This window comes from Barbatula barbatula (assembly GCF_947034865.1).
Source record: "Barbatula barbatula genome assembly, chromosome: 15".
Classification (NCBI taxonomy): Eukaryota; Metazoa; Chordata; class Actinopteri; order Cypriniformes; family Nemacheilidae; genus Barbatula; species Barbatula barbatula.
This window is the reverse complement of record NC_136778.1, coordinates 23,281,692-23,305,654: the sequence shown is the minus strand read 5'-3', so window position 1 is coordinate 23,305,654 and position 23,963 is coordinate 23,281,692. Positions and strand designations below refer to the sequence as shown.

The 23,963-nt window shown below is 44.1% G+C and overlaps 1 protein-coding gene across 1 annotated transcript in view; it reads left to right on the top strand.

Moving 5' to 3' along the window:
* Positions 1-1,308: 1,308 nt before the first annotated feature.
* The window catches only part of ptprk (protein tyrosine phosphatase receptor type K), an 89,788-nt gene continuing 67,133 nt past the window's right edge, over positions 1,309-23,963 (top strand). The window contains 1 exon segment of the mRNA XM_079474297.1: positions 1,309-1,517. Coding sequence (XP_079330423.1) covers positions 1,445-1,517 — 73 coding nt within the window. The 5' untranslated portion in view covers positions 1,309-1,444.

Genomic DNA, 23,963 nt, shown 5'->3' with positions numbered 1-23,963 from the left:
GGTTTTTGTCCACTCGCAGGTTCAAATTGCAATGCGCGTGAGCTTCAATGAGTCTGCGCATCCGCACACATGCGCAGCTTAAAGGGAACATTGGTTGTAATATTTCTGTCCGCATGCTTTACGTTTTTAACAAAAAGTTGCCCTGTGAGTAAACAGTAATTAGCAGACACCATGCTGTTCCACCGCGGACCCTCGGTTGAAGACCCTGGCCGTAAATATTGCTACCTGTTGCAAATTCCCAACTGCTTTCTCTTTAGCCATTTTAATTCTACCACAGCCCAACTACAATTCCCAGTTCTTACAAAGACCGGACCTCTTGGAACTGAATACGCCGGACTAGACAATTGTTACCCAATCAACAAAGACGCAAAAGCATTCTAAAGCCCAATTTTAAACCCGGGCTTTTGCTGGAGTTGGTTGCCTTTTAATTGTTTTGATGGTTTAATAGCAGTGCTTTATTGTTATGTTCTAAATAAAGCTTTAAACGATCTTTGGAGAGAAACATCCGTGGTGTAAAAGTGTGCCTTAGAGTGCTTCTGCATTTTCGTTGAGTGGATTACTATCGTCTAATATCTCTTTGCAATAACTCTTCTGTAGCCTACATACTGCCGGAAATGTCTTTACACAACTAACGTTGAACAGGAAGTCGATAGGTGCGGCCCAAATTGCGCGCTTATGAACTATTCTACGCCGTTTTGAAGAATAAATAGTTTACGTAGTGTGTTAAAAAAGAAGGGCACTTGAAGTACCCGGATGATGCACTTTTTGAACCGAAAATATGATTGTAGACACGGTCGCACGCTTCTCGAGCAGAACTCCCCTCCCGAGTGATAACGCTTCTATCTGATGGTGACTAAAGTACTGCTGCCTGGGCAGAAAATGTACACACTCGATTTTTATTCACACGCATTGTTCCGTAGGATTGATGTAATTTGCGCTCGTCTGGAAACCGACAAACTTCCTGTTAGTAGGATTCCATTTGGGACGATACAACTCTTCTTAAATTCACACATGGTTGAGTGCATGTTATTTGGGACACAACTCAATTTATACTACAAAATGGCGTAGATTAGTGCATAAGTGCGGGGTCTACGTTGGCCATCCCGAGAACGCAAAATGATTGACAAGCATAGGGCGTTTCTGATTGGCTGATCTGTTTTTTTCTTTGTCGTATGATTGACAGATATTATGTGCTTTTAAAAAGCACCTAAAATGACAAGCAGCAGCGGGGACCCGTCGGTAGGCGGCGCGCGTCCACGCCCGACGGGCCTCAGCGCCTGTGACGTCACACGAGCTCTCTCTCTCTTCGCTCTCAGTGCAACAGAGCCTCGTAGGGAGCGAGCGTGAGAGGTGCGCGCAGAGAGAGAGAATGGAGCGCGTGGAACGGCTGGAATAACAAACATTTATCGACACTTTACAAACTTTCTTAACTAACCCAACAGACATGGATGCCGTCATCCTGAGCGCGTTACTGCTGCACGCTGCGATCGGACGCGCGGGAGCGCAACACACACCCGGTAAGATTTACCTTTACCGAGAAAAGTTTCCGTGACCGCCGTGTTTAAAGCTCTCGCGCTGCTGAGGTGTGTGTTCGTGTGGATGATTTAGGCTGTAAATCGAGATGAAGTACACAGGTATCGGGGAAGTATTTCACCTCACGTCTGTTTACCACAGTAAAAAAAGTCATTTTACATCTGTAGTTGTGAGTCACTCCTAATGGGAACGTAACACACACACACACACACACACACAAGGTATTTTTTCGTATACGTATTTCCTGTAGTGTTTAAGAACGTTTTCACTACGCCGACATTTCTGTTGCTCTTTTATTTGTCCTTTAATGAGATCTTTCCTGTTCCTGGAGAAAATGATTCATTTGCCCCTCAGATCTTTCATTTTCTTTTTCTTCGTCACACTGAGATCCGTCACAAATGCTTCTTCGTTGTTGTTGTTGTTATCACTTCCCGTGTCTTTATATCTTTAGGTTTGAATCGGGAAAGTTGAAGAATTAAAGTCACGATCAGACCGAATGACACATTCATACAGTAAATAAATCATATGTGTCTTTATTAGAAATTCACTTTCTCTCTTTCTGCACTTTGATTGTTTCGGGAGCCGGTATTCGCTGTGAATATTCCAAATGAAATATTTCTCACATCTATTTAAAATTGTAAGTTAAGTAATTGTGCGTTTTTGCAAATTGCAAAGAAATGTGAATTCCGATGGATCTGTAACGTTTATATAAATAATATACATTTAAGTAAAGGAAATAAAGAGACCGAAGATCAGATAGTATTCAAATCTGAGATTACAAATCCTCCTGCACGGATTTACAAGGGTTAATGTCAACATGTAAATGCAAATAACATGTTAGCACTTGAATTGTTGTGATTTTTAAATGTTCGTAAAGGCAAAATTTCAGATTTGTCTAATTGACGGTCAATGCAATATTCCACCTCTCATTGCTGGACCCTGAACGCTTTGTAAGAATCAGAAAATGTATTAATCTGGTAAAAGTTTCTTGTCACGTAAGCGGTTTAATTGTTGTTCGATAAGGCGTGATGATGTGTTTGATCTGTTATGACCGTATCACAGATCTCTCTGCAGGGGTGGACGATGGGTGGGGTGGAGAGAGATACAGTTGTCTGTGTAATTGCTGATTTATTAATGAGCGAGTCTAACCCTCAGATTAATTCTATTAGACTAAATCAAAAACAACAGATGACAAATTACAGGAGCCCAGATCGATTAGTGTCTGGTGTAATGACGCCAGTGTGTTATGGAAATGAGCGAGCTAATCCGTGATATCACTCTCTCTTTCTGCTTCTCTGGACGCAGCTCAAATGGGACATGCAGAGAAAGGTGAGTGATAAATCCGCACTGGTATCATCCTCATCATAAACATCTGTCCAGGACGTCTGAGTTATTGACCCTATGATCTCGCCCCAATGTCCCTCACCGAGCTGTGCATTTCCAACACTGGAAGCCGAAAAACTTCCCAGAATTCTCTCTCAATTGCTTTGTTGAATTTAAAAGTGTGGAACTCTCGTGTTGTTACTTGTATATGCATGTACGTTCAGAGTCATGTCATAGAAACATGATTAAAGAGAAGGACACGCAGAAAGCGTTTGCGTAGGGAAGTTGCCGTGTTGAATTTGAAATGGATGAAAAGAAAATGCACGCGGCGGCTCTTGGACACGACGGCACATTCATGAGCGTCTGTGCGTGTTACACACTTTCTGATGAGAGAAGCTGCACAATTCGTGTGTGTTAGTGCGTGCAGACCAGCCCGTGATTTCAGTATAACGCTTGCTTTATTTCAGCCGGTGTGTCGTTGGTGTGCATGTGATGAATGAAGAGTGTGTCTTTTTTTCTCCTCATCCGTTCGAGGAAATGTTTGGTGCGGATTCAGTAATCGAATGAGAATCTGATGCTGCGACAGAGCCTGCGAGACATATTCATACCACACACTTTTCACAAAGACCATTTTAACCATAGTGTTTTAACCCATTTGACGTCTGTCGTGTGAAGCAGTGAAACTGCAGTACAGTATTTTCACATGATCTTTTGTGAATAAATGACATAAACAATTCTTATGATTGCCTTTGATAAAAAAAAACTTGAATAAAAAGCTATAAGATGATCGGTTGGTTATATGTTCCCTGGCCACATTAGCAGGAAGGGGTTTGAGTTTTTACCAAACAAACATTTTTTCTTTCTTTTTTTGGGTTTAAACATGCACAGACGAGTCATGAAGAAAAGAAGGTGCACTGAGATGTTTTTTGTGTAGCGTGTGAGAGTTGCTTATGGCAGCAGCTGTGAGCTGAGAGAGGGACTGCGTCTTGCTTATTCTGCACAACAATCTATTCACCAAACACAGCTATTGTCCAGCGCAGCCCCTGAACTTTCTTACATTATGCACAGAGAATCAATACCTGACAAGTCTGTCCACTGCTTTACGCTTTTATTTCATGCGGCCGTATGGATTTTTAATCCCGATCTGCAGATGCTTCAGCGCAGCGGCGGTGTTAAATCAGACTCTTGGCGGTTGCTGACGGTTTTGTCAGCACATTTGTTGGGTTTCTAAATGAACACGCGAGTCTTCACAATAGTGTGTCTGAGCTGGTGTCCGGTGACTTTAGTATTGTGAGGACACGTGACTTAACGGATTCTCACGGCAAATGCAAATCCAATCAAATTGCAGACTCGCAGCCGGTCACACGACTATCTTCAGAAGTACACACGCACACACCCTTACCTGTTCATGACATTTTCTGTGATGTTTGAAAACGGTGTTTTGAGGGCATGTACTTGATTAGTAAGCAGATAATGTGATGTGTGTGTTTTGTGTTGTGAGGGTCATAAGGTTATATGTTGTCTTTACACTCGAGCTCTGTGAACGTCTGCTGATGTGCGGAGCATTTCCAGAGAAAAGGGCCGGAGTCGTCAGATGTGAAGAGCAGGTTGTTTGTGCTCGGAGGCTGCGGAGGACGCACACACACACACACACTCTTTGTGGATTATAGTGGTAATGGGCAGTAGTGGCCGTAAGCTCCTTTGGCGCGCTAACCGTCCAAACAGCCCCCTATCAGGGGGGTGGTCCGGTTAAAAGACTGCTGAAGAAGAGAAAGTGGGATGGAGGATTGAGTTATTATGTTGTTTTTATGTGTCCTCTGGCTTTAAAGAGGGTATGGTGGTGGTGAGCTGATCTCCATAAACACCATGATGATGATGAAGAAGAGGAGGATTTTCTCACAGCTCAGAAGACGTAACGGATCTCTCTGTTTTGGTTCAAACATGAGGTCATATTGAGAATGTGAAAGCACAGTTTGTGATATGAACGAGATTACGGGGGTCTTTCTCTGCAGGAGTTTTAAACACAAGTCTCCACTTGAGAAAACCTGATAAGCACACGGGGGTGCCAGTGTCGTCTAAAACAAACTATTGAGATATGAATGTGTGACGTAGACACTTATCACATTAATGGATTAGTTTAACCCAAAACTAAATCTGTGTGAGAGCATATAATCCTCTGATACTCATTCCGAGACCACATTTGAATACAAACATCTGTGATGGACAACAACACAATCATTCATGAATCCTAAGAGACAGCAAACATTTCATTTCCTCAGAAGAGTTAAGGATTGTTTCATTGTCTCGTGTGGACTTCACCTTCATGTGTTGTGGGAATGGTTGTGTGGTTTTCTCAGCAAACGTTTGTAATTTCACGGCCTCAGAATGCTGGAGATGTGCGTTACAGACAGCTTTTAATTGTGATTGGCAGCTTACTGTGTGTTTTTTTCTCGGAGTGTCCGAGCGAGCGCATGCTGAGACAGGAGATAGCCCGACACATCTGAATTGAGAGAGAGAGAGAGAGAGTGTGAATGAGTGTGGAAATGAGAGAGAGAGAGCTGTGATTCATCTGTCAGGAGGCAGGTTGTCTTCTATCTGTGTCAACACCATGACGTTTAGGAGATTTCGTCAAGTTTGAACATGTCGAGGGATGTGCACAGAATAACTGTGTGTTCTTTTGAGAGGCACATATTTGAAAATTGCCTTTCCAGCATCATATGAAAGTTTAGCAGGAATTAAGGTGATGTCAGAGCTTCACATTGGCCTACTTTTGTTGTCTGACTTGCTAATATAACATTTACTATGACAGGATATTTAAAAAGGCAGAAACGTAGGCTAGAGAAATATATTCGTATGACGTAATAATGTGAATGTTTTTTATTGATATATATATATATATACGGCATAGGATAGAATATACTGTATATACATGTAAAGCCTTTGTCTCTGACGAATGAAGTCTTGAAATCAATGTGTATTTTCCTCATTTTTTAAATGTAAATGATCATGTTTGTAACGGTAAACTTTTTTAAAGGATGAAGCAGCGATGTGTTCCGTCAGTAAAGTTGTGTTAAACTCTTTCCTTCAGGCAAACAAACAGGAGAGCGATGCATGTGTCCGTTACAGCAAAAGTTGGTGTGTTTTATTGAGATGAGAGACACCAAACGTGACAAATGAACCACAGAACCAATCAGATTGATTTGAATGTGTTAATGTCAAGTCTGCCTTACGTTTCTCTTGCACGTGTAGAAAAGTGCTGCTGCCGGGGTCTGTGAATCTGATGAGTGTTTCTTTTCAAACACAATACAAAACAAAGCACAATTGATGTGATGTGCTTAGATCGTCCTGCTGCGTGTGTGAGACGGTGCTTGTCTGTTGATGTTTGTGTTCGACTCAGATTTGCTTTCGTACTGCACAACAGTCTCTTGTGTTGCATGAGTTTGTCATTGTGAAAAGCCCCCGTCACCCCTCTAGATGTTCCTGAAAACTCCCTGCTGAGGTGTGTGTGTGTTTTATGAGGCTCCGGTGAGGTCGTAACACACATATGGTTCAGTTTAACAACAGCTCATTTTGTGTGAACTAACATTAATGGGGTCATGTGGGTACAAACTCTTATTTTCTGTTCTAGCATGAAGAAAACAAAACTTTGCAACAGGCTGAAACGCAGCATATCTTAATCCTGGTTGTTTTCCAAGTGTGAGAAAAAAAAATGCATTTAGTGTGTGTGTGTGCGTACGCACGTACGCACGTGATTGATCAACCCCCCATGTTTGATGTTTGTAGAAATTGTTGTAACTAGTCTGACTGAGAGCCACTGTCACCTTCCTGTAGGCAAAGAAATCCAGAAATACACCCCAAACCCCCACAGACCTTCCCATCTCTGTCTGTCTGTCTGTCTGTCAGAGAGAGAGAGACATAGAGAGAGAGAGAGAGACATAGAGAGATAGAGAGACATAGAGAGAGAGAGAGACATAGAGAGAGAGAGAGACATAGAGTGAGAGAGAGACACAAAGAGAGAGACAGAAAGAGAGAGAGATACTTAGAGTGAGACAGAGACACAAAGAGAGAGAGATACATAGAGTGAGACAGAGACACAAAGAGAGAGAGATACTTAGAGTGAGACAGAGACAGAAAGAGAGAGAGATACATAGAGTGAGACAGAGACACAAAGAGAGAGAGATACTTAGAGTGAGACAGAGACAGAAAGAGAGAGAGATACATAGAGTGAGACAGAGACAGAAAGAGAGAGAGAGATACTTAGAGTGAGACAGAGACACAGAGAGTGTGACACGGAGAGAGAGTGCGACACGGGGAGAGAGTGCGACACGGGGAGAGAGTGTGACACGGGGAGAGAGTGCGACACGGGGAGAGAGTGCGACACGGAGAGAGAGTGTGACACAGAGAGAGTGTGACACAGAGAGAGTGTGACACGGAGAGAGTGAGACACGGATAGAGTGAGACACGGATAGAGTGAGACACAGAGAGAGTGAGACACATTGAGAGTGAGACACAGAGAGAGAGACTTGACTTTACACACTTTATTAAACCATTTATTAGCCATTCTATTGTCCTACATACCACAAAACAATCTATTCAAGAAACATGAAAAGGGGAGAAGAGAGAGAAGAGAGAGAAGAGAGAGTGCGACACGGAGAGAGTGCGACACGGAGAGAGAGTGCGACACGGAGAGAGAGTTTTATTAGCTGCCCTCTCCGGAGTTCATATATCAAGGGCTCTGCTTACTCTAAACTTCATGATAACGGATTGTAACGTAAATCAACCAATCATAATTAAGGACTGGAAGTGTCTGTTTTATTTATTTTAAATATTTACACCCCAGTTTACATTCCAATTCAAAAGGTCTTTGTTCTTTAAAACGGTTTTCCTGCATTGTTATCTTATCATTACTTGATCCGCGGCATAAAATATTTATAAAAGGACAATAGTATAGACAATAGAAAAATTGCTGTCGCGATAGGCCCACACATTATTTTAAATACATATAATAATGAGCAGAACCTCATCATAAGGCTTATTTTACTTATGTTGATTTGTTTTAACCGCCTTGTTTCATGCTCTTTCAGATCCACGTGGTGCAGCTTATAAATGAAAAGCCATCACATGTAATCTTGTGCTTTAAATGATGCGATACAAGACAATAGAATCCTCACTCACCTTTAAATGCGCTGTTTTGTTTTTGGCCTTTCTGGAAGTCATGGTGACACCACATCCATGCTTTAAAAGTAAAAGTGCTAAAAGTTTTAACTGTTAATTCATGTGCATTTTGACCATAAAGAGCACACTGTCACTTTAATTGAGGGTGAGCAGCGCAGCAAAAATATACTCTGGGCCAAAATAATAGCTGCACTGCTGCTTATGTTCTGCTTCTGCCCAGCGAGCACCCACCACATACTTGTGCGGTATAAATGCTCTCATCTGTTAACATAGGCTCCGAAAAAGTGACGTGCTGCTTACATGCTGCTCACGCGTGCGTTGTGAAACTGCCGTAAAGAAACATGACGCTCCTACACACATACAGATTTATGTGCTTTTTAATAGCGTTTGTGTGTGTTTAGAGTTGTTGAGTGTACATAATAGTAATGTCTCAACTGATCGACACAGAGTTGAAGAAATGTTAAGAAGTTTGTTGAGCAGCACTAGCACACAGTCCTGGACGCTGTCATTGCATTTGCATTTACATTTAGATTTAGTCATTCAGCAGACGCTTTTATCCAAAGTGACTTACAGAGAGTTCATGGAGCAATAAGCGATATGTCATAAAAGAGCAATAATACAATAGGTACTAATACAAAGATACTAGTTACAACAAAAGCCAGAACAACACCTGTTGAGAGAAGAGAGTTAGGGTACTTTTCTTTTTCATTTGTCCGTCAAGTATTCACAGAAGAGATGAGTTTTGAGGAGTTTTTTGAAAGTTGTGAGAGATGTTGTTGTCCGTACCGCATTGGGAAGAATGTTCCACCAGGAAGGAGTTGTGAAGGAGAATGAGCGGGAAAGGGATTTAGTGCCCTTACGGTAGTCTGTCTGATATTTGACCTCTGTTTTGACTTGTGTATAACCTTTTATGTTTTGCTTATAGTCAATGTTTTCTTGTACAGCTGCTTTGTAACAATGAAAATTGTAAAAGGCGCTATATAAATAAAGCTGACTTGACTTGACTAGAAGGCATTACAAGGAGCTGCTGGTTTGCTGAACACAGTGTTCTTGATGGGGTGTAGGAGTGTAGTAGGGCGTGAAGGTTCTTGATGGGGTGCAGGAGTGTAGTAGGGCGTGAAGGTTCTTGATAGGGTGCAGGAGTGTAGTAGGGTGTGAAGGTTCTTGATGGGGTGTAGGAGTGTAGTAGAGTGTGATGGTTCTTGATGGGGTGCAGGAGTGTAGTAGAGTGTGATGGTTCTTGATGGGGTGCAGGAGTGTAGTAGGGCGTGAAGGTTCTTGATGGGGTGTAGGAGTGTAGTAGGGCGTGAAGGTTCTTGATGGGGTGTAGGAGTGTAGTAGAGTGTGATGGTTCTTGATGGGGTGTAGGAGTGTAGTAGGGTGTGAAGGTTCTTGATGGGGTGTAGGAGTGTAGTAGGGCGTGAAGGTTCTTGATGGGGTGTAGGAGTGTAGTAGAGTGTGATGGTTCTTGATGGGGTGCAGGAGTGTAGTAGAGTGTGATGGTTCTTGATGGGGTGTAGGAGTGTAGTAGGGCGTGAAGGTTCTTGATGGGGTGTAGGAGTGTAGTAGGGCGTGAAGGTTCTTGATGGGGTGTAGGAGTGTAGTAGAGTGTGATGGTTCTTGATGGGGTGTAGGAGTGTAGTAGGGTGGGAAGGTTCTTGATGGGGTGATGGGGTGTAGTAGGGCGTGAAGGTTCTTGATGGGGTGTAGGAGTGTAGTAGAGTGTGATGGTTCTTGATGGGGTGCAGGAGTGTAGTAGAGTGTGATGGTTCTTGATGGGGTGCAGGAGTGTAGTAGGGCGTGAAGGTTCTTGATGGGGTGCAGGAGTGTAGTAGGGTGTGAAGGTTCTTGATGGGGTGTAGGAGTGTAGTAGGGTGTGAAGGTTCTTGATGGGGTGTAGGAATGTAGTAGGGCGTGAAGGTTCTTGATGGGGTGTAGGAGTGTAGTAGGGTGTGAAGGTTCTTGATGGGGTGTAGGAGTGTAGTAGGGCGTGAAGGTTCTTGATGGGGTGTAGGAGTGTAGTAGGGTGTGAAGGTTCTTGATGGGGTGTAGGAGTGTAGTAGGGTGTGAAGGTTCTTGATGGGGTGTAGGAATGTAGTAGGGCGTGAAGGTTCTTGATGGGGTGTAGGAGTGCAGTAGGGTGTGAAGGTTCTTGATGGGGTGTAGGAGTGTAGTAGGGCGTGAAGGTTCTTGATGGGGTGTAGGAGTGTAGTAGGGCGTGAAGGTTCTTGATGGGGTGCAGGAGTGTAGTAGGGTGTGAAGGTTCTTGATGGGGTGTAGGAGTGTAGTAGGACGTGAAGGTTCTTGATGGGGTGTAGGAGTGTAGTAGAGTGTGATGGTTCTTGATGGGGTGTAGGAGTGTAGTAGGGTGGGAAGGTTCTTGATGGGGTGATGGGGTGTAGTAGGGCGTGAAGGTTCTTGATGGGGTGTAGGAGTGTAGTAGAGTGTGATGGTTCTTGATGGGGTGTAGGAGTGTAGTAGGGCGTGAAGTTTTTTGATGGGGTGTAGGAGTGTAGTAGAGTGTGATGGTTCTCGATGGGGTGTAGGAGTGTAGTAGGGCGTGAAGGTTCTTGATGGGTTGTAGGAGTGTAGTAGGGTGGGAAGGTTCTTGATGGGGTGTAGGAGTGTAGTAGGGTGTGAAGGTTCTTGATGGGGTGTAGGAGTGTAGTAGGGCGTGAAGGTTCTTGATGGGGTGTAGGAGTGTAGTAGAGTGTGATGGTTCTTGATGGGGTGCAGGAGTGTAGTAGGGCGTGAAGGTTCTTGATGGGGTGCAGGAGTGTAGTAGGGTGTGAAGGTTCTTGATGGGGTGTAGGAGTGTAGTAGGGCGTGAAGGTTCTTGATGGGGTGCAGGAGTGTAGTAGGGCGTGAAGGTTCTTGATGGGGTTTAGGAGTGTAGTAGGGCGTGAAGGTTCTTGATGGGGTTTAGGAGTGTAGTAGGGCGTGAAGGTTCTTGATGGGGTTTAGGAGTGTAGTAGGGCGTGAAGGTTCTTGATGGGGTGTAGGAGTGTAGTAGGGCGTGAAGGTTCTTGATGGGGTGCAGGAGTGTAGTAGGGCGTGAAGGTTCTTGATGGGGTGTAGGAGTGTAGTAGAGTGTGAAAGTATGCGGGTGCAGATCCAGTGACAGTCCTGTAGGCAAACATCAGTGACTTGAATCTGATCCGGGCATCAACCGATAGCCTGTGGAGAGAGATGAAAAGGGGTGTCACATGAGCCCTCTTGGCCCACATTGAGCCATGGTTGTGTCAGGGATACTCATGCATGCCTTATAGGGCTTTTTGAAATATATTTGATTTTTACTTTTTCCAAATTCAGGTTTTTCGTTTTCTGGATTTTGTGTTTTTCGTCTTTTACTATACAATACTTATAAACTGGGTTAAAAACATACCGTAGATACTTTGTAGCATACTGGAGAAAATGCATAAAAATAGGGTATAATCTCAAGCTATGTTAATAAACAAGTTTCTTACCAGTACATTTCTTTTACGTCAGCTTTTAACTTCTTTTTCATGAATTATTGCAGTAGTGAACACGTGACGGTCAACTTCACCGCTGTTTACGTCATGAACACAGTTTACAAAACTACAACAATTAACAAAATGACAGCGTCACGGGCAATTATGATTAAGTGTCCTGATTGGTCCCGCATGTGCTGTCTGATTGGTTATGAGATCAAATCTGATTGGTTATGAGATCAAATCTGATTGGTTATGAGATCAAATCTGATTACTTGTTCCCGTTTGCTGTTCTATTTTGCTGTTTTCTGTTTTGGCGCTTGGTCTCGGAGGCTCACAGCCATTTTGAATGACCTGGTTCTTGTGTGTGATGACATCAGCCCAGACACTTCGGCCATCTTGGCTTTGTTCAGCTCTTTTGACCCAGTTAGAATTGATGCACTACTCTTTGTTTACACAAGCGGTTGTTTTTTTGTGGCTGCTTGTGATAAGTCAATGCGTCTTGTAAATATGTTTTGGGATATTTAAAGCCACGTCTTTAAATTTGCCACCTGTGCAGGGTAATTTCTTTCAACAATTACTTACATTGTGTGTGACGGAGATGTGCTGATTTAAAGGTGAAGTGTGGTTGTGTTGAGCTTTTGCTAGTTAATGGTCCAGTTAATACCTGCAGGGAGATGCTGTTACCTCTCCAAACAAAAAGCATCCGTTTCAATAGATGGTCATTCAGTAGTAAATTGATAAGATCATTCTGTGTCAACTCAACCAGGGTTCCCAGATGAAAATGCTTGATTTTTATCGTTGTTATTATGAAAAAAACCCAAATCTGAAATGGGTTCATTTGTCAAAGTGATCTGTAAATCAAAACTAGGGATGCTCGGTTTTCTGTTCGGTTCTGGTGGCTTGACACAAAGGGTGTTTTCATTATTATTTGCTTATGTGACAGGAACAGTAAGAAGTTATGAAGAAAAAAATGTTTTATTTTACTTGACTTATTTTATTCTCTTTAAGGAATAAACCAACTTGCCCAAATTCCTGGTGTATTGAATAAATGTAACAACAATGTAAACAATCCCCTTTGTCTATGAAAACAGCAAAGTTTAGACTCCTTTAATAACAGAATAGCATGCTAACGTAACTTGCATACATAATATTTAAGCAAATAAATGGGTTTAAATGTTCTTCTGCTGAAAACGACATCATCACTAACTGACAGATCATTCACGTCTATTGCTGGTTAAGCGGTGGTTGTTTTCCCTCTCAGTTCATTGAAAGAATGATGGGATATTTTTCAGTTCTGATCTGAGTACAGAAAGCTTGTAACAGTTCTGGGGCACCATTCACTGATATAGTAGGACATGTTGACTTCTGGGTGAACTGTCCCTTTAAGAACAACAAAGTGCTGACAAGAGATTTCCTATGAACACAAGTCAACTCAAAAGAGTTTACAGATGCGTAAGACGTTAAATAATTCTCTGATGTGTTCTGGTTTCTTTCCACGAGATCTTCTGGACATCAGGGCACAGAGGGCCGTAGGGCCGGACGCTGGAGATGTTTCCACATCTGACTTTCAATGGAACGTTCCATTAGCCAGAACATTCAGATGCTTCATATATCATGTGACTTGAGTGTCCTGAGGCGGTGGAGTGTTTTAGTGAAGAGATGTCTTCTATCTGGATTTATATTTATAAAAGAGTGATGCGATGTGATTTGTGTGTGGTTTAGTGGGAGGATGGGAAAGCATTTCTCTGTCCCACAGACCTGTAAGTGTGTCCTCAGGCAGTGAGAAACGAGAGAGAGAGAAAGATGAGGATGTGTTTATTTGTCCACCTGCGGCCGTCTGACTGTGAGCCGCTCCTCTATAAACACTGATGTAATGATGACAAGTGTAGTGTCTGTCTGTCCATGAACATCACCAACATGAACGGTCATTTTAAAAATCAGGATGTTTCATACAGAAGCGTTCAGTTCAGAACAGACTGGGGTCTCAACCGTGACCAAATGTTGAACCAGACTTAAGTTTAGCTTGTACCAAGGCTGTGTTTATGTGGTCTTGAGAAATCACAAAACCAACAACACCAAAAAATCCTAACAATAGTTTGTGTGCTCTTCTGATTTCCCTCACACACACACATTATTAAACGCCGTGGTGTAAGAGCATCATTGAGCATTCATCAGACCATCAGTGATCTGTTTCTGGATCAGTTGGACTCAGTGATGGTGTTTATGGAGCGGAGCCCGTGACAGAGACGTGAAAGGCTGTCAATTATTTGTATCTCTCCTGTCTGTTAATCGGTCTCTTCTTCATCGCTCATCAGTGTCTAATTTCTCCTGTTCAAGGTCAGGAGACTTTACTGAGCGTGAAAGAAGAATATCATAATGCATAGTGACAGCGCTGCAGGCCAGACAAAGCAAGAACACAACCGACACTGATAGAAAACAACACAATGATGTCAACACACTCATGAACTGCACTTTTATTCTTAAACATGTAGTGTGAAGTGCTCTGGGATCAGTGCTCTGCAGTGTGAGTTCATTATTCTGTGACTGAAGAACACTCCAACAACAGTGTGGAATGTGTGTGGAGCGCTATTCAACGACTCTTACCTGAGACGTCTTACACACAGACACACAGAGCCGTCAGACAGGTTCCAGTGAGCTCTCCGGTTACACACACAGAGCAGTGAGTAGTGTGCCCGTGGGCTGTTTGTGTCGGCTCCTCCTGTAAAGTCAATGACTCTCTGCTCTTTAAATGCTGTTGTAAAGTCTCTCAAACTCCCCGGCCGCCGTCTCTGTATCTGCTGCTCACTTTAACAGCTGAACACACAACCTAGCCCCAAAAACACCACAACTCTCACACATAAACCCACACAGTTCAATTCAATTCAATTTTATTTATATAGCGCTTTTAAATAAAAACCCCCAAAAAGGGTAAAACACGCTACATGGTGTTTTATATAATAAATGAAATGATTCTAGTAAATAATATCTAATGTCAGCATCTCCTGGTGGTTTACAGTCACTGTGATGCAGTGAAAATAATTGTATAGCATTATACCACGGGGCTGTTGAATGCTTCATTCTGATTGGCTGACTAACGGTCATTAACAATAAGTTTAACACTCATCCAACAAAGATTCTTCCACCCGATGAATCACCGCTGATGGCTTTTCTCTTCATTTCATGTGATGATATTGTGTTCACACAACCCTGAATCTCACTGATCCACAAACACAGAAAACACCAGCACATCCCACTTGGACCTCAGCGTAGTCACAACCATTCAGCACCCGTTATCAGCTCACCTCAGAGAGTGTGTGTGTGTGTGTGTGTGTGCGTGTGCATGTGTGTGTGCGTGGATACACGTGTGTGTGCTGGCAGTTCCTCTGAAAGCCTGAAATCCAGCTCTAGTCTAGACTGAAAGCCTGGCTTAATCGCTAGGCCGATTCACTGGCATCTGCACTACACTCTCTGATCCACACACGCACGCCGCAAGCGCACACACACACAAACAAACACACACACACACACACAAACACACACACTCACAGCAAGGAAATATGGAAGTAAATCAGTGTTTAGAAGCTCTTTGATCACTTAACATTTACATTCAGTCATTTAGCAGACACTTCTATCCCAAGCGACTTACAGAGAGATCAGGGAGCAGGAAATGATATTTAGAGACACGATTCATGTGAATGTGCGCAATATTCTCTTGTGTTGCTACTGTGGCTGTTCATGATGTTGATGATGATCTCATGGCTTTAGTGTTGTGCTGTGAGTGAGTTCTACTGTCGTTCCCCTGTAACACACTTCACAAACAAAGATTGACGTTTGCACCTGCACTAGCAGACCTCTGTTACACTTTGGTGGATCTGCATGTGTTTAACTTAACACACACTAAGCGGGGAACCAATCACAACAGACCTGGTCAGCTTTACCAATCAGAGTGTTTTGCGAGGAGGGTCTTTATAGAAACTGGAAAAAAAATCCAATCGTTTGTGAGAATACGGGCAGCGGTGAACAACAGACTTTAGTTTGTGAAATCTAAAGCGTTTTTTGAAACTAGAACCATGGACATCCAATGTTAAACACCCAAAAACATAATCAAGGCTTTGAAAACAGCCAAAGAATGGCACTTTTAATGAATAATCCTGCCCACACACAGGTTATCAGTCACTGTGAAGCTTTTGTCCTTGGCTCTGATGTATAAATGTGGTAGCAACATATAAGCAAACTTAAAACAAGCATAAATTCTGTATGTGCTCACCCTACGAACACTGTTGTCTATTGTGGTCTTCAGAATATTGTCTTGTGTGTTCTGTAACAGAAGTAATGAATAATCCACAGCTAGCCGTGAATTAAAGGGTTTTGATGCACGACATGGAGGCCAAGAACCACCCGACGCAAAGCTCATTGAAATATAACATTGACCGAACTAACCAGTTTTAATGCACACCTTCCAGCCAATCAGAATCAAGTATTCAAACAGACTATGATATAATTCGAGATTGTGCCCTGTCACACAAGTTAAAGAGAGAGAGACCATTTAACACTGCGCTCTCTCTCTCTCTCTCTCTCTCTCTCTCTCTCTCTCTCTCTCTACAGCTCAGACTCTCGTCTTAAGCTTTACTTTCTTTTGTGTGTGTGTGTGCGTGCGAGTCGTCTGCCAAATGTGGGACGTTTTTATGGCTTATCCCCTCCTGCAGATGTGGACAGTAAAACTCTGCTGACCACAAAATCTGGAGATTTGGCCTCGACGAAACACTCACATCAGTGTTATTAAACACCTTTCACTGTGTGTGTGTGTGTGTGCCAGTGATTGTGTGCAGGCTGTGGCACGTCAGTCTGTGTTCTCTTTTTATTTCTTGTTATTTTAGGTTAGACTGAATCTTTTTCAACTTTCAATTTAATTGTATTTATTTCACAATGTGCATTGTTCCAAAGCAGCTTTACAGGAGAAAATAAGAAAAAATGAAAAACAGAGGAAAAGTCAAACACAGCACAGTGCATGGTGTTTTTAGAAAAGGCACGATTATTATAGTATATAATATATATTATAAAACGGTCAGTTCTGGTGCTTGACTCTGATTCTAAGTTCCAAGCTGTCATAAAATACCCCCATTTTTAATCGGCTGACCGCATTACATAGGGTAAATATCATTTTATTTACTTTATTTTATGAAACCTTGCTACGCATATGGAATGTGTTTTATAAAAGCAATAAGCTGTCTGAAGCAGTGGGTAACAAGTGCATTTTATAACAGCTAAAGGCTTTTAATGAGTCGTGCCATAACAACCCTTAGCTATTATAAAATGCACTTCTTCAAGGGGCTTATTGGTTTAGTAAATGCAGTCTCCCAATAAGCAAGCCAACAGGACCCTGTGGTGAAATTATTGGAGAAAAAAACCTCAGGAGAAACCAGACTCCGACGGGAGGACCAGTTCTCCTCTGACATGTCACAGCTGCACTCACTGACTTTGATTATAAGCTTAGTAAATGTTTATGAATAACAGGGATAGCTTATTGGTTGTGATTTAGTATATTTCATTTGTTTACATTTACATTTAGTCATTTAGCAGATGCTTTTACCCAAAGCGACTTACAGATGAGGAAACATTGGAAGCAATTATAACAACATACAATAAGTGCATCAAACTAGTCCATTAAAGCCTAGCACAGTATAAAAAGCTAAGAATAGTGAGGTTAGTAAGTGTGTTTTTTTTTTTAAAGAAGGAAAGGGAAGAGAATTAGGAAAAATCAATCAGCGACGTGTTGACGGAAGAGATGTGTTTTCAGGGGTTTTTTAATGATGGCAACCGAGTCTGCTGATCTTGTAGCAGTTGGTAGATCATTCCACCAATGTGGAACAGATCCAGAGAAGGTACGGGAGAGTGACTTTTTTCCTTTTTGGGATAGGAAAGGTCTAATTTTCCTAATGTTGTAGAGGATGAATCTACAGGACCGGGTGGTGCTGGCAACATGACTTGTGAGGTTAAGCCGATCATCGATTACCATTCCCAGGTTTCTGGCTGTGCTGGACGGTGTAATCGTTGATGAGCCTAGTTGAATGGAGAGGTTGTGGTGAATCTTTGGGTTGGCTGGGATCACAAGCAGTTCCGTTTTTTAAACTGTTTTGGTCTAATTTTGTCTTATTTTGTGAGCGATATCTGACGACAGGAATGTTCTTTCTTATTCTCTATTAACATGTTTTGCACACTGTATAATAATCTTAAACTTGTCACCATCAATAACACAACTGCAAATTTGGGAATTATGACGCACCTAACATAAATTAAATCTCAGTTATGTTTGTTCATCTTTATTGAATTTACAGAAATGTTTTCTCAGCAACTTCTTGTCGTCGCACGGTAGAGTTTTGTGTTGGTTTAGTGCTGGTTGTTGTGGGTCAAGACTGAAGACGGGAGTTGCTGTCAATCACAGATTTATATTTTAATTCATACATTTGTCAGATGGTTTTATACAAAGTGACTTCATTACATTATTCTATACATTTATATCTGAGTATGTGTGACCCCCTGGGACTGAACCCATGACCTTGGTGTTGCTAACGCCTGATCTAACCATTGAGACAGAGGGAAGCATGAGAACTGAATCCTTATAGCTGCTTTACAACAGTAAACACAAGTATACACTTGACCTCTGACCTTCATGTTTTTACACAAGAGGACACGACAGCTTCACATTTCTGGATTTCTAACAGAATGAAGCTCAAATTCTTGGTTTGAAAAGGAGGTTGTGCTTTTGAGATCAAGTCCACAGCAGAGGTGCACAAAAACAACAAACACGATGAGTTATTGAGAAAGAAAATCAATATTTAACAGCAGTCAGGTCTGGCATGGGTGCTTGAAATGAAAGTTTGTGAAGATTTTTGTCAAGTTCTTTGAATGATGTGTGTAGTGTTGTCCAGTATTGTGTTTCGTCATGTTGCTTTCATAAAGCTGACGTTGAAATCTGCTGTTATGAGAAGAATCATAGCGCACACTTCAACACATCTTCACACACACACACACTTGATAGACTTCACAACAAGTGTTCAGAGTTGTATCATTATTGGCTGTAGTTAAGGATGCCTGAGTCATGAGTTGTGTGCTTTGTTGGTGATTGAAAACGGCATCTGTTCATCACAAACATCATTTCTAGAAAATAGCTTCATTCTGTCATTTCAAATCTGTGTCTGGAACCTCCCGTGAACGAGTGTGTGTGTGTGTGTGTGTGTTGAAATGCTGCTCTTTTCTCATATCATAAAGACAGAATGCACATGAATTCACCAGGACCTGAATGAGACATCCCCTTTCATTCTTATCTCACTAGAGCTTCAGCCAAACTCTGAAACACATTTGTGCTTGTGTGCGTGTGTGCGTGCGCGCGTGTGCTTGTGTGAGCTCTGTGTGTGAGCTGTGTGTGTGAGCTCTGTGTGTGAGCTCTGTACATTTACATTTACATTTATTCATTTGGCAGACGCTTTTATCCAAAGCGACGTACAAGTAGTTTTATACAGTGGCACATTACTGCAGAGCAATCAGGGGTAAGGTGTCTTGCTCAAGGGCCCTTCAGTCATGACCTGCTGGCACTGAGATTAGAACCAGCAACCTTCTGATCACAAGCCCAACGCTCTAACCATTAGGACACAGCTGACCCTGTGTGTGAGCTGTGTGTGAGCTGTGTGTGAGCTGTGTGTGAGCTCTGTGTGTGAGCTGTGTGTGAGCTCTGTGTGTGAGCTCTGTGTGTGAGCTCTGTGTGTGAGCTGTGTGTGAGCTGTGTGTGAGCTGTGTGTGAGCTCTGTGTGTGAGCTGTGTGTGAGCTCTGTGTGTGAGCTGTGTCTGAGCTGTGTGTGAGCTGTGTCTGAGCTGTGTGTGAGCTCTGTGTGTGAGCTGTGTGTGAGCTCTGTGTGTGAGCTGTGTGTGAGCTGTGTGTGAGCTCTGTGTGTGAGCTCTGTGTGTGAGCTCTGTGTGTGAGCTGTGTGTGAGCTGTGTGTGAGCTGTGTGTGTGAGCTGTGTGTGAGCTGTGTGTGAGCTGTGTGTGAGCTGTGTGTGAGCTCTGTGTGTGAGCTGTGTGTGTGAGCTCTGTGTGTGAGCTCTGTACATTTACATTTACATTTATTCATTTGGCAGACGCTTTTATCCAAAGCGACTTACAAGTAGTTTTATACAGTGGCACATTACTGCAGAGCAATCAGGGGTAAGGTGTCTTGCTCAAGGGCACTTCAGTCATGACCTGCTGGCACTGAGATTAGAACCAGCAACCTTCTGATCACAAGCCCAACGCTCTAACCATTAGGACACAGCTGACCCTGTGTGTGAGCTGTGTGTGAGCTGTGTGTGAGCTGTGTGTGAGCTCTGTGTGTGAGCTCTGTGTGTGAGCTCTGTGTGTGAGCTCTGTGTGTGAGCTCTGTGTGTGAGCTGTGTGTGAGCTGTGTCTGAGCTGTGTGTGAGCTGTGTCTGAGCTGTGTCTGAGCTGTGTCTGAGCTGTGTGTGAGCTGTGTCTGAGCTGTGTGTGAGCTCTGTGTGTGAGCTGTGTGTGAGCTCTGTGTGTGAGCTGTGTGTGAGCTGTGTGTGAGCTCTGTGTGTGAGCTCTGTGTGTGAGCTCTGTGTGTGAGCTGTGTGTGAGCTGTGTGTGAGCTGTGTGTGAGCTCTGTGTGTGAGCTGTGTGTGAGCTCTGTGTGTGAGCTGTGTGTGAGCTGTGTGTGAGCTGTGTGTGTGTGAGCTGTGTGTGAGCTGTGTGTGAGCTCTGTGTGTGAGCTGTGTGTGAGCTGTGTGTGAGCTCTGTGTGTGAGCTGTGTGTGAGCTGTGTGTGAGCTGTGTGTGAGCTGTGTGTGAGCTGTGTGTGAGCTGTGTGTGAGCTCTGTGTGTGAGCTGTGTGTGAGCTGTGTGTGAGCTCTGTGTGTGAGCTGTGTGTGAGCTGTGTGTGAGCTCTGTGTGTGAGCTCTGTGTGTGAGCTCTGTGTGTGAGCTCTGTGTGTGAGCTGTGTGTGAGCTCTGTGTGTGAGCTGTGTGTGAGCTGTGTGTGAGCTCTGTGTGTGAGCTCTGTGTGTGAGCTGTGTGTGAGCTCTGTGTGTGAGCTGTGTGTGAGCTGTGTGTGAGCTGTGTGTGAGCTCTGTGTGTGAGCTGTGTGTGTGAGCTGTGTGTGAGCTCTGTGTGTGAGCTGTGTGTGAACTGTGTGTGAGCTGTGTGTGAGCTGTGTGTGAGCTGTGTGTGAGCTGTGTGTGAGCTGTGTGTGAGCTGTGTGTGAGCTGTGTGTGAGCTGTGTGTGAGCTGTGTGTGAGCTGTGTGTGAGCTGTGTGTGAGCTCTGTGTGTGAGCTGTGTGTGAGCTGTGTGTGAGCTGTGTGTGAGCTGTGTGTGAGCTGTGTGTGAGCTCTGTGTGTGAGCTCTGTGTGTGAGCTGTGTGTGAGCTGTGTGTGAGCTGTGTGTGAGCTGTGTGTGAGCTCTGTGTGTGAGCTGTGTGTGAGCTCTGTGTGTGAGCTCTGTGTGTGAGCTGTGTCTGAGCTGTGTCTGAGCTGTGTGTGAGCTGTGTGTGAGCTGTGTGTGAGCTGTGTGTGAGCTCTGTGTGTGAGCTGTGTGTGAGCTGTGTGTGAGCTGTGTGTGAGCTGTGTGTGAGCTCTGTGTGTGAGCTCTGTGTGTGAGCTCTGTGTGTGAGCTCTGTGTGTGAGCTGTGTGTGAGCTGTGTGTGAGCTGTGTGTGAGCTGTGTGTGAGCTCTGTGTGTGAGCTCTGTGTGTGAGCTCTGTGTGTGAGCTCTGTGTGTGAGCTCTGTGTGTGAGCTCTGTGTGTGAGCTCTGTGTGTGAGCTGTGTGTGAGCTGTGTGTGAGCTCTGTGTGTGAGCTGTGTGTGAGCTGTGTGTGAGCTGTGTGTGAGCTGTGTGTGAGCTCTGTGTGTGAGCTGTGTGTGAGCTGTGTGTGAGCTGTGTGTGAGCTGTGTGTGAGCTGTGTGTGAGCTGTGTGTGAGCTGTGTGTGAGCTCTGTGTGTGAGCTGTGTGTGAGCTGTGTGTGAGCTCTGTGTGTGAGCTGTGTGTGAGCTCTGTGTGTGAGCTCTGTGTGTGAGCTCTGTGTGTGAGCTCTGTGTGTGAGCTCTGTGTGTGAGCTCTGTGTGTGAGCTCTGTGTGTGAGCTCTGTGTGTGAGCTCTGTGTGTGTGTGTGAGCTGTGTGTGAGCTGTGTGTGAGCTGTGTGTGAGCTGTGTGTGAGCTCTGTGTGTGAGCTCTGTGTGTGTGTGTGTGTGTGTGTGTGTGTGTGTGTGTGTGTGAGCTCTGTGTGTGAGCTCTGTGTGTGAGCTCTGTGTGTGTGTGTGTGTGTGAGGTCTGTGTGTGTGTGTGAGCTCTGTGTGAGCTCTGTGTGTGTGAGCTGTGTGTGAGCTGTGTGCTGTGTGTGTGTGAGCTGTGTGTGAGCTCTGTGTGTGTGTGTGTGTGTGTGTGAGCTCTGTGTGTGTGTGTGAGCTGTGTGTGTGTGAGCTGTGTGTGAGCTCTGTGTGTGTGTGTGTGTGTGTGTGTGTGTGTGTGTGAGCTGTGTGTGAGCTCTGTGAGCTGTGTGTGAGCTCTGTGAGCTGTGTGTGAGCTGTGTGTGTGTGTGAGCTGTGTGTGTGTGAGCTGTGTGTGTGTGAGCTGTGTGTGTGTGAGCTGTGTGTGTGTGAGCTGTGTGTGAGCTCTGTGTGTGTGTGTGTGAGCTGTGTGTGAGCTGTGTGTGAGCTGTGTGTGAGCTCTGTGTGTGTGTGTGTGAGCTGTGTGTGAGGTGTGTGTGTGTGTGTGTGTGAGCTGTGTGTGTGTGAGCTGTGTGTGTGTGAGCTGTGTGTGTGTGAGCTGTGTGTGAGCTGTGTGTGTGTGAGCTGTGTGTGAGCTCTGTGTGTGTGTGTGTGTGTGTGAGCTGTGTGTGAGCTGTGTGTGAGCTGTGTGTGAGCTGTGTGTGAGCTCTGTGTGTGTGTGTGTGAGCTGTGTGTGAGGTGTGTGTGTGTGTGTGTGTGAGCTGTGTGTGTGTGTGAGCTGTGTGTGTGTGTGAGCTGTGTGTGAGCTGTGTGTGTGTGAGCTGTGTGTGAGCTGTGTGTGAGCTCTGTGTGTGTGTGAGCTGTGTGTGAGCTCTGTGTGTGTGTGTGTGAGCTGTGTGTGAGCTCTGTGTGTGTGTGTGTGAGCTGTGTGTGAGCTGTGTGTGTGTGAGCTGTGTGAGCTGTGTGTGTGTGAGCTGTGTGTGTGTGTGAGCTGTGTGTGTGTGTGAGCTGTGTGTGTGTGTGAGCTCTGTGTGTATGTGAGAGCTGTGTGTATGTGAGAGCTGTGTGTGAGCTCTGTGTGTGTGTGAGCTGTGTGTGACCTCTGTGTGTGTGTGTGAGCTCTGTGTGTGTGTGTGTGTGTGAGCTTTGTGTGAGCTCTGTGTGTGTGAGCTCTGTGTGTGTGTGTGAGCTGTGTGCGTGTGTGAGCTGTGTGTGAGCTCTGTGTGTGTGTGTGTGTGAGCTGTGTGTGAGCTCTGTGTGTGTGTGTGAGCTCTGTGTGTGTGTGTGAGCTGTGTGCGTGTGTGAGCTGTGTGCGTGTGTGAGCTGTGTGCTTGTGTGTGTGTGTGTGTGTGTGTGTGTGTGTGTGTGTGTGTGTGTGTGTGTGTGCGTGAGAGCTGTGCTTGTGTGAGCTGTGTGTGTGTGTATCTGTGCGTGTGTAGATTCTTGCTCTCTAACCAGATTTGCAGACCCCTTCTGATTGTTTGCAGTTGGTCAAACACAACTGATAAATGTGATGGCTGCTCTATGCGGAGGACAACATCTTCCCTTAACACACACACACACACACACACACACACACACACACAGGTACTGGGTCTCAATTCGCACACTATCTGTCCTAAATATTATTCAACAATACTATGCCCCAAATCATAGTACGCTGAAATGAGTGTTTTGAAATTACCCGGATGATCTATTGTCTCCGCTGGAAATTGTAAGTGTGAGTCCATGAACACAAGACAGCTGATATTACCCACCACTCACTGCCAGAGGGCGGAGTTTAGTGACGCTACACAGCATTAACAAAGTGAAACAAAAGATGCTCGCTAAGTATTCTTTTCACATTATACAGGTTTATGAAAGAATGTGTTTTTGTTTGATTCACAGATTTGTTGAGATTTTGATGTTCATGACAGTTAAGGATCACCGTGGCGTCTCGGCTCCTTTCACATTAGTGTGTCCCAGTGCATTCGTGTATGGAGGGATTTTTCAGTCACAATATAAACTAAAAGTCTAAAACTGAAAGTTTTAAACCAAAACTAAAAGTCTAAATTTGAAACTCAAAGTCCAATTGAAAATGAATTTGGTATATGGGATTGGGCATTTGAGGATTGAGGAGTGTATGCAAATTAGGAGGCGTGGCCCAAATACTGGAGGATGGATTTGAAATGGCTGGTGCGCAGAGGCACCTTATGGACAGCAGCTCCCAGTGCTACAGAGCGAGTGAGTGGCTGGAGCGAGGATATGAGGCGCCGTATAGGGTTTAAAT